At 35.6% G+C, this 27,301-nt stretch overlaps 4 protein-coding genes across 7 annotated transcripts; 1 reads left to right on the top strand and 3 right to left on the bottom strand.

Annotated features, from left to right (window-relative positions):
• Nucleotides 1-1,748: 1,748 nt before the first annotated feature.
• On the top strand, nt 1,749-4,732 carry LOC132204288 (glycerophosphocholine cholinephosphodiesterase ENPP6-like). Its single transcript, XM_059632699.1, has 7 exons — nt 1,749-1,930; nt 2,300-2,439; nt 2,491-2,798; nt 2,857-3,041; nt 3,095-3,324; nt 3,784-3,915; nt 3,981-4,732. The coding sequence occupies exons 1-7, from the start codon at nt 1,785-1,787 to the stop codon at nt 4,196-4,198; spliced, it is 1,359 nt and encodes a 452-aa protein (XP_059488682.1). The 5' UTR covers nt 1,749-1,784; the 3' UTR covers nt 4,199-4,732.
• LOC132204287 (neprilysin-2) lies at nt 4,144-13,043 on the bottom strand. 3 transcript variants are annotated; one of them, XM_059632696.1, is made up of 13 exons: nt 12,771-13,043; nt 9,252-9,409; nt 9,093-9,194; nt 8,521-8,766; nt 8,255-8,466; nt 7,983-8,159; nt 7,711-7,928; nt 7,322-7,480; nt 7,128-7,271; nt 6,973-7,069; nt 5,895-6,063; nt 5,590-5,840; nt 4,144-4,820 (listed from the first exon to the last, which is right to left on the bottom strand). In XM_059632696.1, exons 1-13 carry the CDS (start codon nt 12,848-12,850, stop codon nt 4,482-4,484), a joined length of 2,352 nt encoding a protein of 783 aa, XP_059488679.1. In that variant the 5' UTR covers nt 12,851-13,043; the 3' UTR covers nt 4,144-4,481. The 3 variants fall into 3 exon arrangements, with proteins under 3 accessions (XP_059488679.1, XP_059488680.1, XP_059488681.1); XM_059632697.1 differs by lacking the exon at nt 12,771-13,043 and adding an exon at nt 11,830-11,940; XM_059632698.1 differs by lacking the exon at nt 12,771-13,043 and adding an exon at nt 9,851-9,879.
• A 2,204-nt stretch (nt 13,044-15,247) lies between these two features.
• Nucleotides 15,248-18,251, bottom strand: LOC132204479 (ADP-ribosylation factor-like protein 3). The gene is made up of 3 exons (XM_059633000.1): nt 18,182-18,251; nt 17,849-18,109; nt 15,248-15,627 (listed from the first exon to the last, which is right to left on the bottom strand). Exons 1-3 carry the CDS (start codon nt 18,182-18,184, stop codon nt 15,343-15,345), a joined length of 549 nt encoding a protein of 182 aa, XP_059488983.1. The 5' UTR covers nt 18,185-18,251; the 3' UTR covers nt 15,248-15,342.
• A 571-nt stretch (nt 18,252-18,822) lies between these two features.
• Nucleotides 18,823-25,961, bottom strand: LOC132204215 (ETS domain-containing protein Elk-3-like). Of its 2 annotated transcripts, XM_059632573.1 has the most exons (4): nt 25,795-25,961; nt 23,364-23,616; nt 22,344-22,446; nt 18,823-22,267 (listed from the first exon to the last, which is right to left on the bottom strand). In XM_059632573.1, exons 1-4 carry the CDS (start codon nt 25,859-25,861, stop codon nt 22,199-22,201), a joined length of 492 nt encoding a protein of 163 aa, XP_059488556.1. In that variant the 5' UTR covers nt 25,862-25,961; the 3' UTR covers nt 18,823-22,198. The 2 variants fall into 2 exon arrangements, with proteins under 2 accessions (XP_059488556.1, XP_059488555.1); XM_059632572.1 differs by having other exon boundaries at nt 18,825-22,446.
• Nucleotides 25,962-27,301: the final 1,340 nt, after the last annotated feature.

Genomic DNA, 27,301 nt, shown 5'->3' with positions numbered 1-27,301 from the left:
ATGACCACATATGAGCACCTCATATGAGCACATATGTGCACCTCAAATGAGCACCTCATATCAGGTGCACATATGAGCACCTCAAATCAGGTGCAAATATGAGCACCTCATATGAGCACATATGAGCACCTCATATGAGCACATATGTGCACCTCAAATGAGCACCTCATATCAGGTGCACATATGAGCACCTTAAATGAGCACCTCATATCAGGTGCACATATGAGCACCTCAAATCAGGTGCAAATATGAGCACCTCATATGAGCACCTCATATGAGCACATATGAGCTGCTCAAATGAGCACCTCATTCGAACACGTACCTCATATCAGGTGCACATATGAGCACCTCATTTTAGTTGCACATATGAGCACCTCAAATGAGCTCCTCTAATGAGCACCTCAAATGAGCACCTCATATCAGCTGCTCAGATGAGCACTTCAAATGAGCACCTCAAATTGCTCAAATTGCAATTGGCCAAAATCTAAAAAGTTTGCGAGCATGTTGACGACCTTTTATTTACCAGCTGATTTGATTTTAGCGCGGGTTAAATATTTATCCGTAGAGGGGGCTAAGAAAAGATATCCCCCAATGACTTGGGGAGAAAAAATTGAAGGCGGGACAAAAAATATTTAACCGGGGACACTGGTCTAAATTTTATCCCTTTGGATATATCTCGGGATATCTTTTATCCCGGGAGAGCTAAGTCTATTGAATCTCCCCCATTATTTTTTAAACTTTGGATCAAATTTTCGGACGAAAGTTTTTGGACAAATTCCAGAAAATACTTTCGGACACAATTATTTCGGACACATTAAGGCCCCTCCCTTTTACAGGCTTGTAAACGCAGCGAGCCTACCAAGGGTTTCACACACAATGAAAAATCTTGATTCCTTTTGTTGAAATGAATAGCAGGTTAATTGTGGTCGGTTTATTTGTATTTATTGTGAAATACACATTTCTGTTTCTAGTCCAATTTGTATTATTTTAATAATGTTTAATTGACGGTTTAATATTTAAATGTGGTTCGGTTACTTTTTGCCTGTCCAGCAGCATGGAAAAAAAGCGTTCAACAGTTACGGCCCCATTTGACATATATGGTTAAAAATGTGTATGACTCTTTGGACAAGAGAGAGAAGATTAATATAATTTTGAATGATTTAACAAACGCATTTGGATCACTAGTGCCTGAGAGATTGTTTAGCAAACTGCAAATGTTTTTGGTGTTAATGGTAAAGCCTTAGACTGGATTAAGTCATTTTTGCTGGAAAGAAAATAGCTTAGAATTAGAATCTTTAATGAAAACTTTGAAGAAGAGATAATAAAGTCGAAGTTACAGGAAAGTAATAGAGGGGGCTCCGCGTTTTAACAACCTGTTTGCCAGAGGTGTTGCCATTTCTTGAAATTTTGTAATTTTTTTTACTGACCTGATTTTTGAAGATTAAACAATAACAATTTAAAGTTAAATTTTACAAATACAAAATTAGCAATGGGCTCATCACTTTCCGAAATTTGCCGAAATTTTCGTGCAAAATTTGGATAAATTTATTCTGGAAACACACGTATTATATTATGTATTTGCATTTGCACAAATACATCACGTGCACAGTGCCAATTAAAATTTTACCCGGATGAACGTTGGTCTTGTTAGTCCCCTTTGACATATATGTATATTAATACTTATGTGATATCGCCTCCCCCTTCCCCGCTACACTTTTGTGTGTGAGCAGAATAATAGACTTTGAATTAGCCATCCTAATCAGCCGAGCAGTTGCTCTCTGCATATGTCACAAATTGCACACTCTAGCCCTTTCACAATGAGGCTTGTTTTTGGTATTATGATGCTACTTGGCGTCTTATCGCAGTATCTGGTCACAGTAATCTCGGCTAAACATAACAAAAATCCACTCGTGGTTTTGATGTTGGATGGGTGAGTTAAATTTGACAAACTAACAAAAAAAAATTCTAATTTTTGTTAATCATTAATTTCGTTTAATATGTTTCTTCAGAGTTTTCACATATCCTTAAAGAAACCTTATCAGAAGAAAGTTTATTTGCGTGTTCAATTAAAGTATTTTGTATAGAACATCAATTTTATGACCTGAACGAGCTTTATCGTTTCAATAATGTTATGTACTCTAACTTATTTTAAAAGTGTTTGTTACTTTGTAGCAGTGCTTAACAAAATAGAATACATATTGAATTCTCAAATAATTTGGAAAAAAAATTACAATCAATATTAAATATTACATCAATTTTATTCTTATCCATGTCTATATTTATATACTCTGATATTAAGCTTCCGTTACAACTACTTGGACAAAGTTGTCAATAACCCAGGAGGGTTCAATGAGTTTTTGACCAAGGGAGTCCGCGCCGAATGGGTGAACGGAGTCTTCCCCACGCTCTCCTACCCAAGTTGGACAACCCTGAGTACAGGTTAATACTGATTTATATTATTCTTTTTGTTGCTGGAATAAGTTAATTAAGGGCTGTACCCTGAGAGCCACGGTATTCTGGGCAACTACTTCTTCAGCCGAGACCACAACAAACAGTTCTTGCTGGAAGGTGCCAACAATGAGACGTTCTGGTGGAGCAAGGCAGAGCCAATTTGGACCACTGCTACAAAAAATGGCCTGCGAGTTGCAACGATTTTGTGGTCTCGGAGTGATGTTCCTGTGCATGGCGTTTTACCAGAGAAAAATCAAGGTTATTTTGTGGCTAGAGGCGTCCAAGCGATTGAGAAAACGTTGAATAAAGTTGTTTCCTATTTAGATGAAGGGTTTGATTTAGTTATGGTAATTAATTATTAACTTTTAAAAAAAAAAATTTATTTTAATTATATTATTTTTGAAGGCTTATGGAGAGCACATTGATAACATGGGTCACTCCAAAGGCCCTGAATCCTATGAAGTTCAACAAGGGTTACTTGACGTGGGAAAAGCACTTCAAGAATTTTTTAACGCGCTCGAAATAAAAAATTTGAAGGACAAAACCAACATTGTAATAGTGTCTGACCATGGGATGACCAGCCACACTTCGTATATATTATACTATGCATCATACACATATTATATTATACACATACATATAGGTTCATCAATTTGTATGAAAATTTGCCAAAAGACGACATCCTCCACGTGATGGACCAAGGAGCGTTGGCTTTGGTTTACTTGAAAGAAGGGCATTCGCCCACGAACACTTATGAGACTCTGAAGAAAGCTACTAAATCGATCTCAGTTTATTTGAAGGAGGAAATTCCCAAGAGTTTTAATTATTCCAAAAGCCAAGACTGCCCTGACATCCTTGTTGTAGCAAAGCCAGGTTTGTACTCTATAAGGCCATTCATTTTATTATTATTACTTTATTTTATAGTTTCATTAAATCCTTAAAGCATTTTCTTAAGTGTATGAATAACTCGAAATTAATAGCACTTGTTGAAGATATTCATTTCATTTATTATCTCACAACAGGTCAAAAAGGTTTTATTTGGAGAAAATCAAATTAATTAATGAAATAATTTGCAGCCAGCATTTAATATTGAAAGCATGCGTGTTTCCAAGTTAAAACCTTTGCTGAGTTGGAGCCGTAAAATGGGGGGGGGGGGGGGGGGAATTATCAAAGAGTCGTATATTCTTTACAGGCAATTTTGAGCTGGGGAACCGAAAAACTTTTCAACGCAGCTGGCAGGGAATTCTTGTGTTAATATAATATGATTGCCTCTAGTTATTTTACATCACACAACTACTATAGAATGTTATGTTTTTGCCTCGTATTTTTAAGGGTACACAATCAAAGGAGCGCTTGACGACTTCCAGGTGCCTGAGACGTGGAAAGAAACTTCCATGCGAGGTTTGCACGGCTATCTCCCTTCCATGCCGGATATGAGAACCATCTTCTTTGGTATTGGCCCAGGTAGGATTGCTAATTATAATCATGTAATTACAGTCAATCATGCGTAATATCTTGGCAATTTGCAGGGTTTAAAAAAATGGGTATTATGGTACCCCCAATTGACTTGGTAGATATCTATCAGATCTATTGCAATTTGTTGCAAATTCCGGCACAACCAAACAATGGGACTTTCGAAAAGGTCAAAAACTTTCTCGTCAAGGCCAACATTTCAGATGGAAACTCAATGCACAAGTTTGACATTTTATTTATGTTTTCAATGCTAATATTTAAAATTTTGATGTAAAATTTGATAAAAGTGAAAAATAAACACATAATCATGATTCAAATGAAAATCGAATAAAATGGCCATGATATTATGAAACTATAAAAATCAATAATAAATTATACACACCAACAAGTAGTAAGATTTTTAAAACAAATAAATATAATTTTTTGCAACTAAATACAGTAAAGGTGACATAAGAGATGAAAGAACAATAATAATTAAAAGAAAGATGAATATTGATAATTAAGATTAATTTAATTTTTCATGGGTAAAAAGTATAATTTGTGCTAGAATCTGGTGATCACCAGACAGAGCATTTGTGCTCGGGGTTCATTTTCGAACCGAGGGGGCAGTTGAAGTCCCTGGCGAACTCGGGCAAATTAGAAAGCGGACCATTGACTCTGAACTGTCCCGGCGAGTGGAACCCAGTGAGGATTCGCAACTTTATGGTCTCAGGTCGGTATTTACTGCACCACACGTTAGCCGCGCTAATCCAAAACATCTGCTTTTGGGTGAAGTTCAGACCGGGCAATAGGCCTTCCTCACCGTTCCGCTCCACCCAAGAGTTGTAGGCGTAATAAGCCTCTTTAACGCCACCGTTGTCGGCGATGTTTTCGCCCTGAGTATTTACTCCATTCAGCTGGGAAAAAAAATATTAGAAGACATATGAGATATTGATATTGAAATTAAAATTCTTTTGGAATTGATTTATTACAAGTAATAAATTATTATTAATTTTTTAATTCCAGTAATGATTTTATTGTTAAAGAATTTATCCTTTAAATTACTTATGTTTTGTAAATTTGCATAATTTTTTAATATTATTATTGCATCTCTTTAATTGCCTTATAGAGAGATATTACACATTACACTTAATAATCTTATAATTGTTAATAAATATGTAATCATGGAAATGAACAAACCGGTCTTTTCCTCGTTGTAAAAAATTTATAAATTATAATTGAGCCATTTTTTTTTTAAATAAAAACCATTTCTTCGACGAGGAAAAGCATGATTTCTTCATTTCCATGATCTCCTTGAGTGTCAACTTCTTCAAACAAATCAACAAATGTGTAATCTGTAATGTTTCATTTATGCTACAAGTAAGGGTGGCCTGACCCTAAAAAATTGGAATTTTTTTTAATGTCGATCGATCTCCACTAAATAAACAAATCAATAATTTTGCCACTATATAGCTCTATACTTTTTAGACATTGCATAATGTTCAAATATAATAATGTCTTAACGAAAGTTCCCCATCCGCATTTCAATTTTTATTTAATTTTTTTCAATTTGTTTGCTTATTTAATTAAAATTCCGTTGTGATCTTTTTGTGCTAGCGCAATGATCAATCAATCAATTATGCTATCATTTTGTACTAACTTTTTAAACGTATTTTTGTTTTTTACCTTCAGGCCCACTTCGGGTACTGAGTAGTTTCCGTACTGCTCGATGATGCACTGGGCTCTCTTGAGGTACTGTTCCTTGGTGGAGGTCTTCCACCAGTCTACCAGGTTGCCCTCCTTGTCAAATTGTCTACCCTGGTCGTCAAAGCCATGCGTAATTTCATGGCCGATGACAAAACCGATTGCACCGTAATTCATGTACCTAGGTCTGTCGTTTGAGAAGAAGACGCCCTGGAGAATGCCCGCTGGGAATTCTATAAAAACTTCTTTTTTAACCAGTACTTAAAATTTTAGGATGAAAAATTTACGAATACTGTTTTCGATGGAACTGTAATATGCGTTGACTACCGCGGGTCTTCCATGGGTGATCCAGTCAGTCTTGTTGACAGGCTTTCGCAGTCGCGAGAATGAGAACTCGGTGCCAAACATGGTCATGTTTAGGACGCTCTCCAGATACAAATGAGGACTCACCTCTAACTGAGGATAAAAAGTTCAATATTGTGACCGTTCACAAATTATTTAATTGAATGGACAGATTTTTTTGCAACGAGCACAATTTTTGCTACAATCTGATTTTAACATATATTTGTAGGGTGCATGAGAAACTACTTTGACCTTTATCCAAATTTTGATACGAAAAGTTTGATTACTATTTGAAATATTCTTTTTTTTTTAATCTAAAAAATTTTTATATCTTTGCTTTTATTTTTTTTCGAGTAATGAAATTTCAATTATAATATGAAATGTTTTATCTGACACTTTGTTGCTAATTAAAATGTTGTAGGTCTAAAGTCAAATTCATAAAAATGCATTTTGTGTTTTCAAGGCCATTGTTCTAAAAAAAAGCGTACTTATTATTGTTTTTTTGAAAATGAAAAAAAAATTTTGCCCAGAAATTCTATATCTGGCCAGAAAAATTTGCAATGCCGTTATTTTTAGTTTAAAAGTTATTTTCATTCAAAATTAAAAAGATACGTTTTTTTTCGATGTGTGGTATTTAGACATTTTTATTTTATCTTATTTCTAAGTAGACTAGAGCAATGCGATTTTGACCTAATTTTTTATTCCGAAAAATTTTTGCAGACAAAAAATACCTAGATCAAGGTCAGTTTTTAGTTTTTTAGACTATTTTTCTCAAAGAAACTAAACTCAATTTTTCCGTGGTATAGAATAAAATGTATCCAAAATGTATCCCACCTCCACATTTGAGAATTGAAAATATCAGAATGGCGTTATTTTTAGTTTTAATTTAGTTTTGGAGATGTACTATATATGTCTAATGCAATAAATTTTGATCTAATCTAATCTAATGATAGTGCAATAAGTATTTAAAAAGTTCATTTTCCCATATGTATAATTTTCCGTAATTTTCTTAGTAATATTTACCTTGTCATAAAATTCAATAATTTTGCTATCATCAAGCAATTCATCTGGATAAGCAATGTGTGTTGCCATAGCTGCCGCCTTCTCCAAAGCGTTCACCCTTAAAACCGAAACTTTTATTCAAAACTCATCAAATTTAATGTGCTTTAATTTTTGACCTCGTCTCATCGTCCATCCAATCAATGGTTTTCAAAATTTTGATGAACTCTGCCCTGATGTCTTCGACCATATCCTGTGAGTTTTTCTTAGCCTCCTCCTTGAAGTACCTCTTCACATATTGGGATCCAACGGCAATACTCAGACTGAATGTCATTTTTATTATATTTTTATATACTCTGATCAAGAATAATACCTTCCAGTAACCATGTCAATGCACTCCTTCCACCTAGGCTCACGCTCTGTTTTGCCAGACAAGGTGGTATAGTATTTGAGCTGCCTCTTACGTACCTCCTCAGTTAGATATGACACAAGTGCGGCGGCGGCTCTCCACAGAACATAATTCGCCTGAACCCTGTAGAAATATTTGTTTAAAGAGGGCTGCTGTTCAATTTTTTTAGCAATTGTATTCTTTGATGAAAATTCAAATAATGAAGAACGGCTTAAGCATAATAAACATTATACCAAGATTTTGACCTTATTTGATGGGAAATTGATTCGTTAATTTTTACGCATTTAATGTTTTATACTCAAAACGCGGATCATCTTTTATTTTTCAATTCAATAATAAACGAAAATAATAACCTTTTTGGTGTGTTGCTGACCAATTTTTCGAGCTCTGCGACGTATGAAGGAACGTTTATGACTACCACTTCGTCTGTTTTTACTTGAACAGATGGAGGCAGGATTTTGTTAAAATACTCCATCCAAGGGATGGACGGGTACTCCTTCTGCAGTTCTTCAATTGACCTTGGATTGTAAAGCTTGGTGGCGTTGCGTCTTTTCTCATTCGGCAGCGAAATCTTGATGTTCACGAAAATTATGATACTACTATTCAAAGCAAAAATATCACTTACGTTTGCAAGGGTCATTTCAAAAATAAGGGACTCCTTGAGCTCGGATTGGGCCCTATTTTTGTCAGCACCAAACAAAACGGCTAAGTCTACCATATATGAGTAATAGGCGGACACCACTTTGTCCTCGATGCCTTTGATAAAATATTCCCTGCTCAGTCCAAGAGAACCTTGATCCAACTAAATGGAAATAACGGTTTAATTAATAATTATGGTACACTTAAAATTTAAAAATATTTTTTCTTCGAATATTTTCTAAGAATTATATTACTCACGTCAATAATCCTCTTGGTGGAGTTCTTCAAATCGGTGGCGACTGAAAAATCAATGAAATAATCAACGCTGAAACCGTGCTCCTTGAACTTGTAGACGCTCTGGAGCCAGGAGAAGGATCCGGCGTCCCAATCGTCACCCTCGAGCACCGGCCACCCGCCCAGCTTCTTCAACAACTCCTTGGCCGGCGTGATTCCTCTCTCCTCAATCAAACCTGAAGCTCTCATGTTAAAATATTTTAGTTCAATTTAAGAAGCATAGTACAAACTTTTGTTCATGCAGGCCTTGTAAAGGTGCTTGACCATGCGGGAAGGCTTTGGCTCGTCTTCGGTTACAGGCGCCTCAATGGTCACTCGCAGCTGCTCCTGCAGTTTTTCGTGGATAACATTAAAACCGTTCACCGAAGTTTTGTCATCGGGAATCAGCGTGTCGCGCACAAAGGCACCACACGCAAAGTCGTAAAAGTCGTCGCAAGGGTTCACCTCCAGCTTCATGTTTTTTAAAACACTCGCCGCTGAAAGTATTGTGATAACCAAATTAGAATAATGTGTAATTTTATATTTAAACTTATATTTTCTTGAAGTTCCTTAATTTGTGTGTGGCAGTAAAGAACACATGCTTTTTCCTTGTTGAAATTTAATCATTTTTTTTAATTATTATTAAAAAAACGACTTCGGCAAATATTTTAATCGTTTTTTTGTGTTATTTATCTTTTTTATTTTGTGTGATTAATGAATATTAAAAAAATCTCCTTTTCATTTGAAAATTTAAAAAAGTTGTCAAGATTTGTATAATTTATTCACACGCACTTTAATTGTAAGATTAAAATAATTAGCCTACCAGAATGAACGCATCCTGGTGTGAGGCAGAGTTGGCCTTCAGGTGCATTAGTCTGTGACTCCTCGTTCGCAATTGCAGTTTTTCTGGGCAGTGAACTTGAAACTTTAACAATAAGGTCATTAAGTTTTTGGACTGCGCTAACGTCTTAACGGCTTAAACCTGCAGACGTGTCGCTGATGGCTCTGGTAGCGATACGCTTGTAGACGGCAGCGGCGCCGAGCGCCGAGCCAAGACCCAATGACAGCAAACAGGTCAAGGTCGTCATCAGGAAAATCTGCTTGCCAAAGCAGCTCCTCGGCAGCCATCCCACTGATTGTCTGTGTTAACAATGGTGAAGAAAAATAAAGCTCTACCAAAAATGTATAATTGCGAGCCAATTTTAAGCAATGTGATTTAACAATTTGTTGACTAAATAACAAAAGTAAAAAAATATTTTTGTCGTTTCTCTACCTGCTGGCAAGAAAGCTTATGAATTTTTGCATGGCAGTAGCTCGCTGCCAAAAAATGTGGAGCAGGATATTGCTTTGTCTACGAATGAACAAACGACCCATGAGGAAAAACAAAAAGCTAAGTTTCAATTCAGCAACATGAACATTATTTATAATATTTTGATCCGACGTCCTGTTTCGTTTTCTGTGTGTGTGTGAATAGCACCGGAAGCGCTGGTCAATTTAAATATGAAACGGTGGCTCACGCGTTGTTGTGCTGTTTTGTTTTGTCCTTTTGTACATATTATTTTGGGTCTGATAATTTCTAACCTGATTCTGCGCATTTTTCCGTTCTGGATGAAAACAGCAACCAAGTAGGTGGTGGGTCACGACCCAATTTGGAGATTATAAAATGAAGTTTCTAAAATAAGTAAATGCCAGTCGAGAAAATTATGGATAGCCTTTTAAATATTTCAGAAGTTATACTTTAATGCCTGAAAAACCGCAAATTCCACAGCTCATATCCTCCCATATTTGTGCGCACGCACTCGTTGTCTGTGATGTTACTATTAACTTGTTGCAACTTTGTTCAATCTGCACATTACATGACGTGTACGTTACATTCACTGTAAATGAAAAGTAAAAGTAAATGAAATTGAATTGAATCAGAAATGGCTCTCATTTTGAGCCAGTGTTAGAATTTAGAATTTATTGGCTTATCCTCTATATGGTTTGTTGTTTTTATAGAAAAAACGACATCCTTCTTTTATAACGCGTGCTATTTAGGGTTATAAAAAAAATAATAAGCATAGGCAAGTACCCAAGGCAGTTTGTAAAAACAGAAGCAAATTAAAGAGTAGTTGCATAACAAAATCGTTAGCCAAAATAAGCAGTCATCGTGGTGAGCTACCAATGGCTGCTTTCAACTAACATTTTTTTGTATATCAATTAGGCTAGAGTAGGCAAAAGAAATTATCTAAAATTTTAAAATGTATGCATAAAAACCATACATAAATATTTGTGCCCAGCAGTTCAATGACAAATAATATTTTATCTTAGTATATTGATATATATGAACAATTATTAAAGTTTCTAAGAAGTTTTTTAAATTTTTGTCTTTCATCTTTAAACTGATTTCTATAAATTTTAAGTTCTTCTTTTACAAACCAAATTCTAAGTAAGTTTCAGTATGATAATTTTTTCAAGAGTTTGAAAATTTTTAACTTATACATAAGTTTACTATAAGCCCTTTTTAAGTTGTTGAGAGATTCCCCTCAACGTATGTAATTATGAATTTTGAATATTTTGATCATCATTTATATATTAGCTAAATACAGGACCCCCGCCTCCAGCCACCCTTGGCCAACAACAAGTTCGGCCGCGGCGCTTTCTCCTTCAGGATAGTCAAGCCTTGGAACGACCTGCCACCTGCCCTTAAAAACTGCCCCTCAAGCAATTTTCCCTCCCTCTGCAAGGAGCATTTGTGGCAGTAATGCAAGAGTTAAGATTTTAAAGTGTTTGTGATATCGTTCTTTTTTTTCCGATAGTGTGGGTTTACCACGGCGGCCGTGTCTCTTTTGATGTCGGGCGTTTTAGCAGACATCTGCTAGTTGTAAACCCTTTCTTCTCTTTTTTCCAATTTAAAATTTTTTGTATTGACCGAGAAGAATAAATAATAACAATAAAAAAAACTGCATGCAAGTTCTTTTTATTCTGAAAATAACGTTGATTTTATTTTTATTTTTTAAATGGGAGTGCGCTGCAAAGATCAACTGGATACGGGACCGTACAAAATCGTGACTGTTCTCAACTGTTTATGCTCCTTGAACTTACGCATCTAGCGGTACTTCCAGAATTCAGAGACTAATGTTCTTTCTTGAGGCGCTTAACAAAATAACAAACACGCTGTATATCACTGAAAACCGTTACGGACGCATATTCAATTTATTCAAAAGACACGAAATCAAATTTAAGTTTTAACTGCTACAAAAGTTTTCCTATGTAGGCTTGATTTTGATAAACATCAGCAATTTATCGTTCTGACTTGTTTGGGAAAAAATTTTATCGAATAGGATTTATTTTACTGTATTCACACTGATAAAATTCTCCATTCATAGAAAACATTTCATCGCAAAAAATATTTTGTATAAAAAAGTGACATTACTGTATGAATAAATACAGTGTGCCGGAAAAAGGTGTGCATAGTTTTCCATCCTTTACGGATTTTTTGATGAAATTCATCAAATATGACAGCGGATAATGATAATTTTCGTCTGTTGGCTCGGTGCCGACATGGAGTTTTCACGTACCTGTGTATGTTTTGTGTGCTGCCCATGATGGCTTGAGAGTGTGACGTTTTTAATTTGTCCCTCTCTAATATATACCTCGGTTCTCCCGGCCGGTGGCAGGCCCTCCCTGGTTTTTGCTCCCCCCCTCCGCTTCAACTTGACGGTCGGTCGGTCACTCGCACCCAACCTTGCACCTGCGGCCTCAGGGCGTGTTACTTGCGCGAGTTGCGATTATTTAGTTGCTAGGCAGACCAAGCAATTTATTCTGCCAAGAGCATTGTAACTTAAATATTGTGAGCTCTTTGATGAGTTAAAACAAAATGAACCATGAACAAGAGATACATTTTATTTGCTTTTAAATTAAAATAATCATTGTCCTGGAAATGAAGAGCTCGGGCTTTTCTACGTTGCAGAAAAATTGTTTTTTATTCAAAAACAAATGGCTCTACCAGTTTCGGTCACGGTCTGCGACCCTATTTCAATAGCAAGAAAAATAAAAAAAATCGGCAAAATTGTAAGAAAAAGAAACAATTGAAAACACCAATTCATTTATTCTCTCGCAAAAAGAAATGGAAAAGTCACAATGCGAGAGAATTGGCAGCCAGCAACTTACTAAACCTCATGTATAGGCCCAAATTGGAAGCAAAAGTGTTTCCAAATATAACCTGCTATCTACTCGCCGAAGTGGAGCCGTAAACCGAAAAAAAGTATGAAAGAGTCGCATATTCTTAACATGCAAAAAATAACAAATTCAAGTAGTAAGTGGATTTAGAAAAAAGCGTTTGGCAGTTATGGCCCTATTTGACATGGTAAAAAATGTAATGTGTATCATTCTTTGGACAAGAGAGAGAAGATTAATTTCAATTTCCAATTATTTGTTTTTCTCCAAACAAGTCAGAACAATCAATTGTGAAAAATTGGTTGGGAGAAAAATAGGCACACAGTCCTAGTGAACAACTCACTGAATCTCGGCTTGACCAATTGTTTGGTATGCGGTGCAGCCGTGCAGGTTGCGGATTGCGGACCGCAAAGGAGAGAACATTGGCTGCCTTACTACGCGCGATTTTTGTATGCGTATTTCATTGCAGGTCTCTACTTAATGTGCACGCTAAAGATGCGCTCCACGTTGCTGTACTTGATGATGGTGTCATTGACAGCATCCAGGTCGTCCTGCAGCAGAACAGAGTCGGCGATCGTCTAAATTTCCCGCCATATGATGAGATGATGGCGTTGTTGGCGTACTGGACGAGAGTTGATCGGATCAGCTACATACACATTAAAGACCTGGGCAACACACTGCCTTGGACGACGCCGGACGCATATTAAAAAAAACAAGGTATAGAAATGACGCAACCTCCTACAAGGTATGCAATGCCGCCGTACTCTGTTGTTAAGTGAGTTGCTGTCACTGGTATTTTAATTATATTATATTTTATTTGATTTATTTATTTATGAGTTTTGTTGTCACTGGATTTTAAATAAAAATAAATTTGTTGACACGGATTTGTTTGTAAAAGGTCAAGCTCACTTGCGTAAGTGAAAGAACAAAAAGTCATGCCCGTAGATATGCAGCTGAGATATACCGATTTGAATTTTTTTTTTAAATATGTGGCTACCGAAAAGGACGCGAAAGCACGCATTAATACGGGAATGCAGCCAGCTTCGTGGTGATAGTCAGCGGCTGCAGCAGCCGATAACAAAGTTACGAATAAGTAAGCTCACTCATACCGACCCTGGTATATGACTTGTCACCCGCAGGGAATGGTAGTACCGCGGCACAGCTTCCACCTCTTTGCAAGGCTCAGTACTTGCAGCAAAATTTTAGTGTGTAGCAATATATCCCACCCTCTACCCTCTAGCGGCCGGAACGCTCTCTTTTGAAGGAGAGGGTGCTGTGCTTTATCAAGTTGTTTGCTACCGAAAAGGTATTTCTCCATTCACCCCCTTATTAACAGTATGTGTCTCTTTCCAAATGTATTTTCAGCTTTTTCTGTACCTTTTATGTATAGTTTTTCTCCTGTGTATTCATTTCTGTATATCGAATAAAGAGATAATAAGTTGAAAACAATTTATCTATTAAAAAAGAATGTGTCTAATGCAATAAATTTTGGTCTAATCTTATCTGAATCCGAGCCCACACAATTTCCGCGCGCCCCTCGAGATGCCTTAGTCTCTTTGGCTGCAAGTGCACGTGGATGAATCGCTAATAGCACACCACCCGCAAAACAAAACACACGCCTTTTGCAAAACATTTAAAAAAAAATTTCAATGAATTTAGCGTCATATTCATATTAAAGTACAAGCTAAGGATCGAGTTAAATTTTTTTTTACTTTTCCTTAATAAAAAAGTAGAATTGTTTGAATTGTTTGATTATTTTTTGGGCTGAAGTGAAAAATAAAATACACTGGAAACAGTAACTTAACACCTCGCAACAAAAAGCCAGGGAGGAATGTGCATAGTTATTCTTACTTTCTACGGTGGATTAAATTCAGATTGATTGTGTGTAAAACTAATATTTTAATAATTTAAAAAAGCTAATTTTTTAATTAAAAAATTTATCTTTTTTAAATCTGTTACTTATAAAAAAAAGATTAGGTAATAATTTATTTGGGATTAATTAAATTTATGACTTGTTGCTAAATTTTTGTGCTTATTCATAATAATTTTTATATAAATGGATTAAAACTTATTTATTATTCTTGGTTGCTTTAATTTCATGATAAATAAAATGTTCCTAAAAATGCTAAATGTTGCGACTTGAAATAAAATAAACAACTATTTTCGTAAAAATATGACGTTGTGAGTTGTGATTTGCTCGGCATTTATTTCGATGACTTCCCGCCGTTAATATGTTAGAATTGCCCAGGTCAGGAGGCCGGCCAATCATTTGCGTGGAATTAGCCAAAGTCATCAATCATTTTTTGATGATTAGAGGTAAACAAATAAATTCATCAGTGTTGTTTGTTCCATGTGCGCGGCTAAGCAAGGAAAGTCGCATTTAAGATGTTTTTGGTGGTGAATTTTGACTGAAAATGTCATCGTGGAGTTGTGGGGACCTCATTTTATTTATTCCCAAGTGAAAATGTGTAAATTCGACGAGAAAGTGAAGGAAAACCGGTGCTTCGCTTCTTCTGGACTGCAGGAAGAGCGGCCAGCAGTTCAAGGTAGGCATTTTCTCACCCCTGAAAGGCCGAGCGCTTGCCCATGGGCAAACTGTCCATGCGGCGCATGGTCAAAATAGCTAACCTCCGGTTCCGCGTATGCTACAGAAATAAAAATTAATTAATAAATACAATATAATTACAATATTATTTACAAATTGATTGTTGTTATTTGTTTGTCAAATTTCTACATCATAATACAGTTTAAATTAATAATTTATTCATTCGTTGGTCAAATTGAAGAGCTCAATAAAACACCAAGTGCTGGTTGCGTTATTTTATTGCTTCTATGGTGGAAACTTTTTTACTTTTATTTTGCAACAACACAATTTCACATAAAACTCAAAATAGGATTTCATCTTGCTCATTTCATTAATTCTTCTTTTGGTTGATGTTTGTGCACACCCACTCCATGCCATCCTTGACGCCCTCTCCGGAGGTGGCTGAGCATGGCTGGATCTGCCACGCCCTGTCCTTGATGGTGTGCAGCGACAGGTCTTCAGCGATGTTAGATGCTGAGGCCGCGTAGTCTAAGTCTTGTTTGTTGGCATAGATGAGCAACGGCACCCCGGACAACTTTTCTTCTGTCAGTAGCTCAGACAATTCATGCGCCGTCTCGTCTAGACGACGTAAATCGGCACTGTCAATCACGTAAATCTAAGCAAAAAATGAAGTCATTATGATTATTATTATAATTTTTATTGATCTCTATTGACTTCTGAGGCTTCAAGGTGTAATGACTCATTGAGACGCGCCCTCATTCGCAACATAGCACAAGACAAGAAAAAATTGTGAAAAAAATATTACAATGAATAAAAAATTGAAAAAAAACTTCATAATTTATTTATAAAATGTATATGCGAATGAACAACACTTAAAAATGACAACAAAATATTCACAATAGGACCTTAAAACTTAAAACAACTATTAAAATGCCAAAAGATTCAAATTAATAATTCAATTCTCACTACAGATCAAAAAGGGTTAACATAAACAATTTTAAGATATAAAAACGGTACTCTACAGGAGATCGAGTGACACGACATAACAAACTAATCTGTGCTCTTATGCTTATATTGTGGTAAATTGATTTAAAATATTTTTATTAAATTAAGTGCGATTCTTTCTGTTCTTACACCCCATGCCCAAATTTGAATTTAGCCGATTGAGATTTTCACAGCATAACAACCATGACTTAAAAGCAACACTCCTAAATTTTTATGAAATAATTTCTAAAATTGCGGGTTTTATGAGAAATTTTGAAAAAATTAAAAAACCTAGTTTTCTCGCGTTCTATTGATTGTAGAACAAAAATCCGGGTATGGTTGAATTTGTCTTGACAATTCCTACAACTTTGCTGTTGAGTAAAAAGTTGTAGGTCAAATTTCAAGGTAATTTTTCATGACCTCAAATTTACAAACTCAAATTTAAAAATGAGCCGCACGTTTTATAAAAATTTTGAGATAGCCATTCGATTTCTCATGAAATTTTACATAAAATATGTCAAAACTGGAGTGAAATTTTTCTTTGTTAAATTTAAAAATAAAAAAAGAATATTAAAAAACGTGGTTTTTAGTGCCTCCGCAGGCAGGGTCAACATTATCATCGCCTGTAACGTCGTCCCTGACCAATTTAGGTAAAAAGTGATAATGACCAAAGTTGATGCTCACGACAAGCCAAATCGAATGGTGTATATATTGATGGCCTTTGGTGACCCTCTGGTCAAAGGTCACCTAGGTCGGTGACCTGAGGTCACCTGACCGAGATATGTGATACGTATTTAAAAAGGTCTCGTTAAGAGGATAATGTTTGTCACCAATTTTTGGTCTGTACCTCAACCAAAAACCGATTAATTATAACTTTGCAATTAATTGTGTTAAAAATTGTGCATTGAATTAATTGGTTTCTGGTTGAGGTACAGACCAAAAATTGGTGACCAACATTATCCTCTCAACGAGACCTTTTTAAATACGTATCACACATCTAGGTCAGGTGACCTCAGGTCACCGACCTAGGTGACCTTTGACCAGAGGGTCACCAAAGGCCATCAATATATACACCATTCGATTTGGCTTGACGTGAGCATCAACTTTGGTCATCATCACTTTTTACCTAAAATGATCAGGGAAATATTTTAAAACGTGCGGCTCATTTTCAAATTGGAGTTTGAAAATTTGAGGTTATGAAAAATGACCTTGAACTTTGACCTACAACTTTTTATTCAACAGCAAAGTTGTAGAAATCGTCAAAACAAATTCAACCATACCCAGATTTTTTTTCTACGATCAATAGAACGCGAGAAAATTAGGTTTTTTAATTTTTTCAAAATGTCCCATAAAACCCGCAATTTTGGAAATTTTTTCATAAAAATTTAGGGGTGTTGCTTCTAAGTCATGGTTGTTATGCTGTGAAAATCTCAATCGGCTAACTTCAAATTTGGGCATGGGGTGTGAGAACAGAAAGAATCGCACTTAATTGATTTTTTTATTGAATATTCTATTAAAATTTTATTTCGATATAAAACAATGTCACGCACTCCTCCTTTTACTGAGAGGCTATTGACGTGTATCAGTATAGATATCGAAGATCTGCACTGCCCGGTCGGACGCAGAGGGTGCATAAACGCTACCAATCTATATGAAAAAACACGTCGCGCCTAATATTACCGTTAAGATTTCCAATGCAAATATATAATTAATAAAAAAAATTCAATCATTTAATGAAAATTTACATCCAGAAATTCTTTTTTGCGTACGCACGTGTGACTTTTTTAATAATCAAAGATTATGTTTGTTTTTACATCTCAATAATTTGTCGTCGTTGTAATTTGAATTCACCCAACTAAAATTTAAGAAAGCTAAAGAAGTTTTACACTTACAAGCACGTCTGTGTTTTCAAAGTAGTTTCGCCAATAGGGTCTAATTTTCCTCTGTCCGCCAATGTCCCAAACGTTCAGTTTGTAGCCTTCGGCCTGCACAGACTTAATGTTGAAGCCCTGCGTGGGCGTGATGTGGGTCACGTCTTCGGATGCAAATTTCTTCAGGAGGGTCGTCTTGCCCGCGTTGTCAAGCCCCAAAAGCAAAATCCGCAGCTCCTTTTCCTGTGAGGATCGGAACTTCTTCAGCAGTGCGAGGAATCCCTAAGAAACAATTAAATATTTTATTTTTAATAATTTTCCTAAACCTGAATATTCTATAAATTGAAAACTAACCATTCTTGAAAGAATCAGACGATTTTCATGTTTGATATTTGACGACGCCACACCTGCTGGTCATGCAGAGAATGGAATGCGGCTACTTTTGTGTGAGGCCGCCAAATCACCTGCGCTTCGTTGCGCCATAGGGTGGGTGGTGGCAAACATTAGGAAACAAAACACGCCACATGCTATTTTTTTGTTTTGATCGATTAATTGTTCATAAAAATAAAGCTATTTTTCCTCCATCACTACAATATGGTTGTTGATTGCGTTCAATTGAAATGCAACAATTACAGTTTAAAAATTATTTAAAAGCTATTTATTATTATTATTGACTTATGAGACGTCGCCACGATGTTATTACTCCCTGCGACGCGCCCCATTTGCAACTTAGTACAAAAGAAGAAAACTGGAGAGAAAAAACAATATGACATTGAGTTCATATACTGGAAAAACTCCTCTCTGACATAAAATTTGTGAACATGGACAAAACGCTTCAAATTAGCTTCAAACAAATTATACCGCGGCTCCAAACGAATCGAAACAGGTGACATGCAAGTCACAGGGTTTTGGTTTGAAATTAACAATGCCTAATAAATTATTTTTGTATTATGGTTGTTTATTTGTCCACACTGTTAACATTAAATTTGTGAAAAACATCCATTTAATAAGAAATTAAGGACTTGTTGGAAAAAACCGCACCGCACATCTAGGAAGAATTTTGCTAAAACTTCCTACATAAAAAATTGAAATAAATAAATAAAATAATATTAAATTTGGAAAAATTGAGTGGAGCCTTCTGCGCCACTAAAAAAAGGCACAGGAAGACGAGACTCTGTTTTGGCACATGAAATAGAAATAGAGTCGCAGACACAGACCGTTTTATCTATAAGTTCATCAAATTTACACATCTAAGAATAATTCTTAGATGTGTAAATTTGTAATTTATTCTGCAATTTAATACAATTATTGTGTTAACTTGCATAATATGGTGATAAAAATCAGACATTACTGAGGCTTCCATTTAGAATAAAAAGTATGCAAATATAGACCACTTAAGTTTTTGAAGATAATTCATTGCTAAGTTAGCTCTTTTCCCCATTTTTAAAGTTGTTGTCTATTTTTGTTACAATACATTGGGACTAAATTTAAAAATAAAAGAAAGTTTAAAAAAATATAATGACTAAATAAAATTCATCTGGCAAAAAGAAAAAAATTAATTGGATTGGATTTTTTTACTCTTTTATCCCTTGCCCGGGGCTGGGAAGTGAAACCAAACTATCAGATTCTGCTGAAATCCGGGATTGCAAAATAACACTGGCTAGCAGATAGTATTTGCATCCATCCAACTTTCCTCAAACATAATCGCGCTGACGAGTCAACATTGAATCAACGTCACTTGGAACTTGAAACTAAATTAGGGAGGAGAAGGTCCAGGAAATTTTGAATAAAATAAGCAATGTTCCCAAGGCTTACATAATACATTAGGTTTTATTTTGACACATTTTTCATTTAATTAGCGTAATTTGATTCACATTTCATAAGATTTTTATATCTGAACATAATAATGCAAAAGATTAGAAGCCAGTAATGACAGTAATCTCTTACTTTTTTTCTTTATCTCATACATCGAATTTTATCTAATTAACCGGGATTCTAATTGAAAAAAGGGCGGCTGAAACACACACATAAACCACCACACGGATGTATGGGAAATTACGTCTCTTGGTTAGGGGTGATTTTTTGATTGCTCTCCAGGTTTTGGATTCCAACCTAGCTCCAAGGTTTATTATTATAATTATTTAATGTTATTTATTATTGTTATTGAAGTAAAGAACTTTTTACATTGAGGAAAAAGCCTGAGTTCTTCACTTTAAATTATAATCATCTCCTCATTTTCTTCAAACAAATTATTAAAATATTATTGCATCTCTTTCATTACTTATTCAGTTGTGATGTTACAGATGCAAAAACACTGTTGTAACTCACCTATTTGCAGCTGAGTGAAGAAGAGGAAATATATTTTTAAAATCAGATATTCACAGGGAAAGTTAAAAAACGCGGTTTTTTGCCCTTTATTGAGGTCTAGCTGGGGGTAAGGCCTCTGAGGTTAATTTTAAAAGTGCTCAATATTTGTGTTTTTCATGTCTTTCCATATGTTTTCAACCTTCAGAAGCTGGAATCTGAAGTCATTGTTTTAAGTCGATAGCTTTATTTGTAATCGCAGTTGAATGCAGCGAGTTTGTTTGGAATTTGCAAAAGTCAAGAAGCTAAAAACTTGCTGCATTCAACTGCTATTATAAATGAACTTGAAATATAAGAAAAACTAGACTCCAAATTCATGTTCCTGAGTATCGAAAACATAGGGAAAAGACATAAAACCCAAACGTTTTGCCCTTTATTTTTAAATTAACCCAAAAACCCACCTCGGGGGATAGGGGTGGAGGGTGGATTTCAGAATCGACCCTGATCATATAGAAATGCATTTACTGTGATGAGTTCTCAACTGCTGAAACATATTTGCTTTATTGTGTTGACAATATTTAGCAAAATTAGACTTAGCATTTCAATAATAAAACCGTAAATAATTAAATTAGTACCTTAAGACAGTTATATATAATCGCCTTTATGTGGAATATCTTTCCTAGACACGAGATATTTGAGACACATAAAAAAAAATTAAGAAAATTCCTGATGCGATACAGTAAAAAATATTAATGGAGGGTGAAAAATTGCCCAAAATTAACGTTCTTTAAAACAAAACCAATTTGTCTGTATATAATTTGTGCTGGAGAGCTCTTTCGGCTATTGAAGCCTCATCAGCAGACCTTTGCCTAGCAAAGCAAATTCTACTCGCTATTCTTTGCTTGGCGCACAAATACGGCTGCATGCTTGCTGCCTCTCGGCAATCTGCAGAGAATGCACTTAATGGCGTTTAGTTTAATTGAAATTATTTTCCATATTTTCGTTTCTTCACTATTTTGTAGCGTTTTTAAAAGTTCATCAAAATTTTAGTGAACTTGAACTTTGACCTGTGACCTTGACTTTTCAATCCAAAGTAAAGCCGATTGAAGTAGCTTTCAAATGGCTTCAAGGTTTTTAAAATTACTTCAGTAGAAGCCGAGATAATAGATATTAAAAAAAAAAACACTATTTTGGCAAAAATCGCTACTTAAAGCCTCTGTCAAATATGTTGGGATATTGGACTAACTATATACTATTATTATTTATTCTTCTCGGTCACTACAAAAATTATACCTTAGGTTGACCAAATACCCTAGGGGTATCTTATAATATTATTTATGAGCGAAAACAAATATTGAATGTGAAGAAACGGCAACAGCATGGCAAAGGATTAGGTATATTGCAGGGGTCCCAAGAGAGATGGTGTGCAAACTAGATTATCACTGAGCATGAACGTTTTAATTGTTTACCATGGCTACTCTGATTATAATCTTATTAGAAATAGCTTGATGTAAGATGTTGCGTTGCGTATACAATATATTCTTGTATCTGAGAACAAATAAGTAAGTTCATTTTACTTTAAGTTAGTTGAAAATGGATTTTTTATTCTAATTTAATTGCAGCTGCGTTTGGCCAGTCGAAAGAGTGGCCGCATCTCGTAACATAAGTGTTGTGTAATTTGGAAAAATCTTTGGTGTCAGTGAACGGGTCAAAAGTTTTTAAAATTATTCTACCATTTTTTTACTCTAATCAAATCAAAAAATAAAATAAATTAATTAAGGTTCAAGATAAAATCATGCTCAATTCCCCCTTCACACAACAACAGAAATATAATTTTTAAATCAGAGGTGTTGTTCTGCATGTTTATTTTTTCCCTTTTGTTCTAGTTTTGGGACGCGGTGGCCCAGAAGTGGTTGAAGTCTGTTGGATCAGGCAGAAGGGGATGCGTTGACGGGAAAAAATGACCAGAAGGTTGCAGAAAGGTGTGCGCCCAATACTGTAAGGGTTGTGGCACTAGGACGGTCTGGCGGCGCAGGGATGAATCCTCAGAGGTGAGGTGGCGTGACTTTAAGTCCAGGTCGACGGGGCCTTCTTCCTCCTGTACGCACAGCCCACGCAAGTTCTTTTTCCATGCGTCTAGGGAAAGTATCAGGTCTTCGCGGTGGTAAATCAAGGCGACGGCGGCCGCCTGGCGCAAAAGGTACCTACTCACCTCTGGCGAGTTGTGTTGTTGCTGTTGGTACAAAATTTCGGCTGCTTTCAGTCGAAACGGAATTTTCTTCTCCATCTTTACAATTTCGTGGAAGGAAACAAATCTGAAACCCAAATTTCATTAATTACGTGTATGCATGTGTTTATGAAAGTGGCAGGAAACAGGCTCTTTCCTGATTGGGAATTTTTTTGTTTTTTATTAAAAAAATATATATAATTATATTATTGTAATTTTTTTCTCAAAAACAAAACGCCTCTACTAGTTTCAGGTCACGGTCTGTGAATCTCTTTGTTCTCTTTGTTCTCTTTGAATCTCAGAGGGCAAAACCTATTTTTTAATTTAGTTCAAATAAATTTAAAAAAAGATCGTTTTTGCTGGAATATCCTTAATTTATAATCTACGCGGTGATGACAAATAAAAATTGGTGCCAACTTTTCGGCCACCAACTAATTCAAGACTTTCAGCATGGCTTCAGAAAATTAAGGCTAAAGCACAGTACCTAGATCTCGAGTCACGTAAAAAGTTGTAAATGGGTAGGTCACACGGGAGATACTATACATGTGATAGGCCTGACAGGTTGCTTTTAACCCGGCCCAGTGGGTCCAAGGTCACCATGGTATCGGCCCCGAAAGGGGGACAATTCGAGTTATCGGCCTTTGAGATTTAGCAACCCTGACTGGATGGTGTCAATCTCGAGAGTGATAGACAATTTAATAATAATTTGTATGTAAATTTGTATGTATAATTCACATCTTTTCTCTCAATTATATTAACTTAATTTTGAATATGTATAAATGTTGTATCCCGTTATGGGCAGCAATTGCCTTTGTGATAGATCAATAAACACAATTTGCAACTAATAATAATTTGTTTGAAGGAGTTGAAACTCGAAGAGATGATCATGGATATGAAGAGATAGGTTATGTTTTTGAATAAAAAAAATTTCTGCAACGAGGGAAAAGCCCGATCTCATAAATAGTAAAAATAATTTATTGAAATTTCCAAATTATGAGCTAATACCTGTAGACAAATTTCTGTCCAAGCACCTTCTTGATAATGTTCTTGTCATAGTAGTAGCGCAGAGCTCTGCTGAGTTTGTCATAGTTCATGTTGGTTTTGTTCTTCCGCAAGCCCCACAACCTGGCCACTTCTTCTGCGTTTATTAATTTGAACTCGCCGTCTGCATTTATCCACGTGATTATAGATGAATACTGATTAGAAAGCAGCAGCTCCAGCAAAAATTGCCACAAGGTCGTGTTGGTCTCCATAATCCCTTGAACGGAGCAAAAAAATATTAATCAAAATTCAAAATATATTATATTTTTTTATTTTATATTGATTCTGCGTCTCAGCTCACTAATGGCAAAAGAAATTAAACGCAAGCATTAAAAAACTCACAGAAATGAAGAAGTTGTGACTCATATGAGCACCTCATTTTAGCTGCTCAAATGAGCACCGCATATGAGCTGCTCATATGAGCACCTCATATGAGCTGCTCATATGAGCACCTCAAATGAGCACCTCGTCATTTTTTAGTCGTTTTGTAGTCAACTTGGAGTCGTTTTGGAGTCGTTTTGTAGTCAACTTAGAGTCATTTTCGACTCCCAAATGACACTAAATCATTACCAATTGACTCCCAACCAACTCCCCAAACGACTACCAAACGACTCCCAAAATTCGCTAAAACGAAAGAGTTGGATCCAATTTGATCCAACAGTTTTGTACTGATGAAAGAGTTGGATCCAATTGTATCCAACAGTTTTGCGCAGTTTTATTTTTTTATTACTAGCGGCTGACCTTTTTGTTTCAAAATTGACAGCAAGATCAGCTGGTTCAACAGTTGAAATAGTTGACGGCTTATTGATGGTAAAATTATTGGGATGTTTAAGCGAGGTGGTGTATAAATATGTAGGGAGAACGAGCTTTGCGTGTTTTAGCGCATTTTGGGAGTCGTTTGGGGAGTTGGTTGGGAGTCAATTGGTTATGATTTAGTGTCATTTGGGAGTCGAAAACGAAAGTTGACTACAAAACGACTCCAAAACGACTGCAAGTTGACTACAAAACGACTAAAAAATGACGAGGTGCTCATTTGAGGTTCTCATATGTGCAGCTCATATGAGGTGCTCATTTGAGGTGCTCATATGAGGTGCTCATTTGAGGTGCTCATTTGGGGTGCTCATTTGATGTGCTCATATGAGCAGCTCATATGGCCCGGGAGAGCTAAGTCTATTGAATCTCTCTCATTATAAATATTACAAAAAGGACACTACAGCAAAAAAGCAGAACGATGCATCGGCATAAAAAAGTATCAACATACAAAAAAAGTGCTGAAAAATATGTGGCAGCTAATTTAATCGAAAAAACTTAAAAATTAAAATGTATGTTGTACACAACAGTGTTTAATTAATTTCTGATTGAAAAATTAAAATATAAATTTATGAAAATGCGTGTTTTAAAATTTATTTAAGTGTTGTCAATTTGTGAGCTGTTTTTTTTTTTTTGTAATTTTTAGTGTAGAGTTGTGTCGTGTTTGCGTTGTTAATTAAGTGTATTGCAGTGTCCGTTTCAATTTTTAAATTTTTTTTTTTTTTTTTTTTTTTTTTTGATAAATCTATAAAGCTTAAAACATAATAATATTGAATGTATGAATAATATTTTTAGGCAGAGAATACACGGTGATACATAATAAACACAATTAGCAACTAAAACGGAAAAATATTTTCAAAATTTATTATTATTGATCTTTATTGACTTATGAAGCGTCGCCACGATGTAGTGACTCACTGCAACGCGCCCCATTTGCAACATTGTACAAAATGAATAGAAAAAAGAAGATAAAAAAAAGAACAAAAATATTACAATTCATCTATGAGTTGAAAAAACTCTTCTCTGCTATAAAATTATTATTATTACTAAATTACTATTATTATTGCAGCTTTATTGCATTATGGAATGTAATCACATGTAATATCTCCCGTGCGACCCACCCATTTACAATTTTGTCAAATGAAATACACAGCAGGGAAAAAAGAAATTTAACATATTTACAAGTTATTTGCGGGCATATGATCAAAACGCCTCAAACTACTTTCAAAAGTCTTGTATCGAGGCTCCAAGCGAATCGAAACAGGCAATTTGTTATACAAGGGAGCCAAACAAGTCAAAGGGTTCTGCTTCGAAATTAACAGCTTCTGAGCTGGAACATATAAATCACTCTTTGCCCTTGTCTGATGATACAACTTCACTCTTGTTTTTTGGAAATAGTGTGGGTATTTGCGAACAAATTTGCATGATTCCAAGAGGTAAATTGAAAAAAACAGGCAGAAAGTCGAACTTTATAGCGATATAAAGGAGTATAATTTGATCCTTTGTATGATTTGCGCATGAAAACTTAAACAGTGGAAGGTGGTGGTGGTGATGAATGCCTGAATGAACTCCAAATTTAACTCACCTTGCAATGAATGGTATTGGCGAACCCAGCAATTGGAGGTCGAGTGCATTTCAGTACAATTCGTCATTTGAGTGCCAGGACAAGCAGTGGTATAAATAAGAGGGAAAATGTGCGAAGGCAGCGCGCCTGCACTCGCATACGCTGTGCCATAGGTTGCGACTGCTCTCTCCGCGATTTGAGCTGGTGTGTGACCAGCTATTGTTAATTTGCCCCTTCCAATAACCCATGTGAGACGTGAGACAGCCACCCAGAATGTCAAAGGGGATGAATCAAGTTTATTGCTTTTTTTTAAAAAAAATAAGGTGCACTACAATTAGTAATTAAATATTTTTTTAATGAAAACAAAACACTAGTTCTGATCATGGTCTGCAACCTTTTTTCATGAGCAAGAAGAGTGCTAAATATCAGTAAATTTGATAATAGTTGGAAAAAAGGCTCATTGCAGCGGGTAGTTTTTTTTATCTAGGAAGCTTTAGCAAAATTCTTGCAAGTGATGGTTCTGTTTTGTCAAACGTAACAAAATGTTTCCAAAAATAATAATAAGCAAGAAAAATACAAAAAAATCAGCAAATAGATTTTTTGCATTTTTCTTGCTTATGAAATAGGGTCGCAGACTGTGACCGAAACTGGTAGAGCTGTTTTGTTTTTGAATAAAAACAATTTTTGCAACGAGGACAAGCCTGATTTCTTCATTTCCATGATCATCTCCTTGAGTGTCAACTTCTTCAAACAAATAACGTTTTATTTGAAGAAGTTGACACTCGAGGAGATGATCATGGAAATGAAGCGATCAGGCTTTTCCTCGTCGTAGAAAATGTTTTTTATTCAAAAACAAATGGCTCTGCCAGTTTCGGTCACGGTTTGCGACCCTATTGCATGAGCAAACGCGCTGCTCGCTGACTAATACAAGAATCTGGAAAAGCCCGATCGCTTCATTTCCAATAAGGTTTTATCCAATTTTATGTTAAGTCCTTTCAAAGTTAAATCTCAAATCATTTGTTTATAAGTTCAGAGTCAGAAAATTCGAAAATTAAGGAGCTCAGGAGCGGGTGGCGGCTGCAATATTCGTTAACGAGCCATGCACCCTCATATCTATCGGCACACAGTGAAAAATAAAGCACATGAATAAAGGACTCGCGCGCGCACCAATGAAGCACATCCTCTGCTGGCGGAACGAGAGCAGGAAACGCGTAATCTTCCACATAAATAATGCCACATATTATTAAAATTAAACGTTATTAACGAGCTGAGGACGACGTCTGCACTCTCCTCCATTTGCCTTCACCCGCTCTATAATGCCATGGATGACCAATTAACTAAAGAAAAATCGGCCAGAAAATAAGAAAACCATTATTCTGGAAATATATTTTTCACTTTGCACGAAAATAGGTCACTGATCATTAATGTTCTTGGAAAATATTATGGAAGTCGTTAAAAATTGTATTACAAAAAGTTTTTTTTTCAATATATACTAAAATGGAATAAAAATCGATTGAATTGAAATGCT

The sequence above is a fragment of the Neocloeon triangulifer genome, unplaced genomic scaffold, assembly GCF_031216515.1.
Source record: "Neocloeon triangulifer isolate White Clay Creek 2 clone unplaced genomic scaffold, ASM3121651v1 ptg000022l, whole genome shotgun sequence".
NCBI classification, from domain to species: Eukaryota; Metazoa; Arthropoda; class Insecta; order Ephemeroptera; family Baetidae; genus Neocloeon; species Neocloeon triangulifer.
The sequence above is the reverse complement of the archived record's forward strand: the minus strand, read 5'-3'. Positions and strand labels throughout refer to the sequence as shown.

Bases quoted from the DNA above. Each gene is read 5' to 3' on its own strand.
- LOC132204287 (XM_059632696.1), bottom strand. From the start codon at position 12,850: ATGTTCTCTCCTTTGCGGTCCGCAATCCGCAACCTGCACGGCTGCACC. The intron at 8,467-8,520 runs GTTTGTACTATG...TGAGAGCTTCAG, and splicing joins CAAGGCCTGCATGAACAAAA to GTTTGATTGAGGAGAGAGGA. The intron at 7,929-7,982 runs GTAAGTGATATT...GTGAACATCAAG, and splicing joins TTGAAATGACCCTTGCAAAC to ATTTCGCTGCCGAATGAGAA.
- LOC132204288 (XM_059632699.1), top strand. From the start codon at position 1,785: ATGTCACAAATTGCACACTCTAGCCCTTTCACAATGAGGCTTGTTTTT. The intron at 2,440-2,490 runs GTTAATACTGAT...AAGTTAATTAAG, and splicing joins TTGGACAACCCTGAGTACAG to GGCTGTACCCTGAGAGCCAC. The intron at 3,916-3,980 runs GTAGGATTGCTA...GGCAATTTGCAG, and splicing joins CTTCTTTGGTATTGGCCCAG to GGTTTAAAAAAATGGGTATT.
- LOC132204479 (XM_059633000.1), bottom strand. The intron at 15,628-17,848 runs GTAAGTGTAAAA...TTTTTTGCTTAG, and splicing joins TTGAAAACACAGACGTGCTT to ATTTACGTGATTGACAGTGC.
- LOC132204215 (XM_059632572.1), bottom strand. From the start codon at position 25,861: ATGACGAATTGTACTGAAATGCACTCGACCTCCAATTGCTGGGTTCGC. The intron at 23,617-25,794 runs GTGAGTTAAATT...GCTCCGTTCAAG, and splicing joins CCAATACCATTCATTGCAAG to GGATTATGGAGACCAACACG. The intron at 22,447-23,363 runs GTATTAGCTCAT...TTTGGGTTTCAG, and splicing joins GGACAGAAATTTGTCTACAG to ATTTGTTTCCTTCCACGAAA.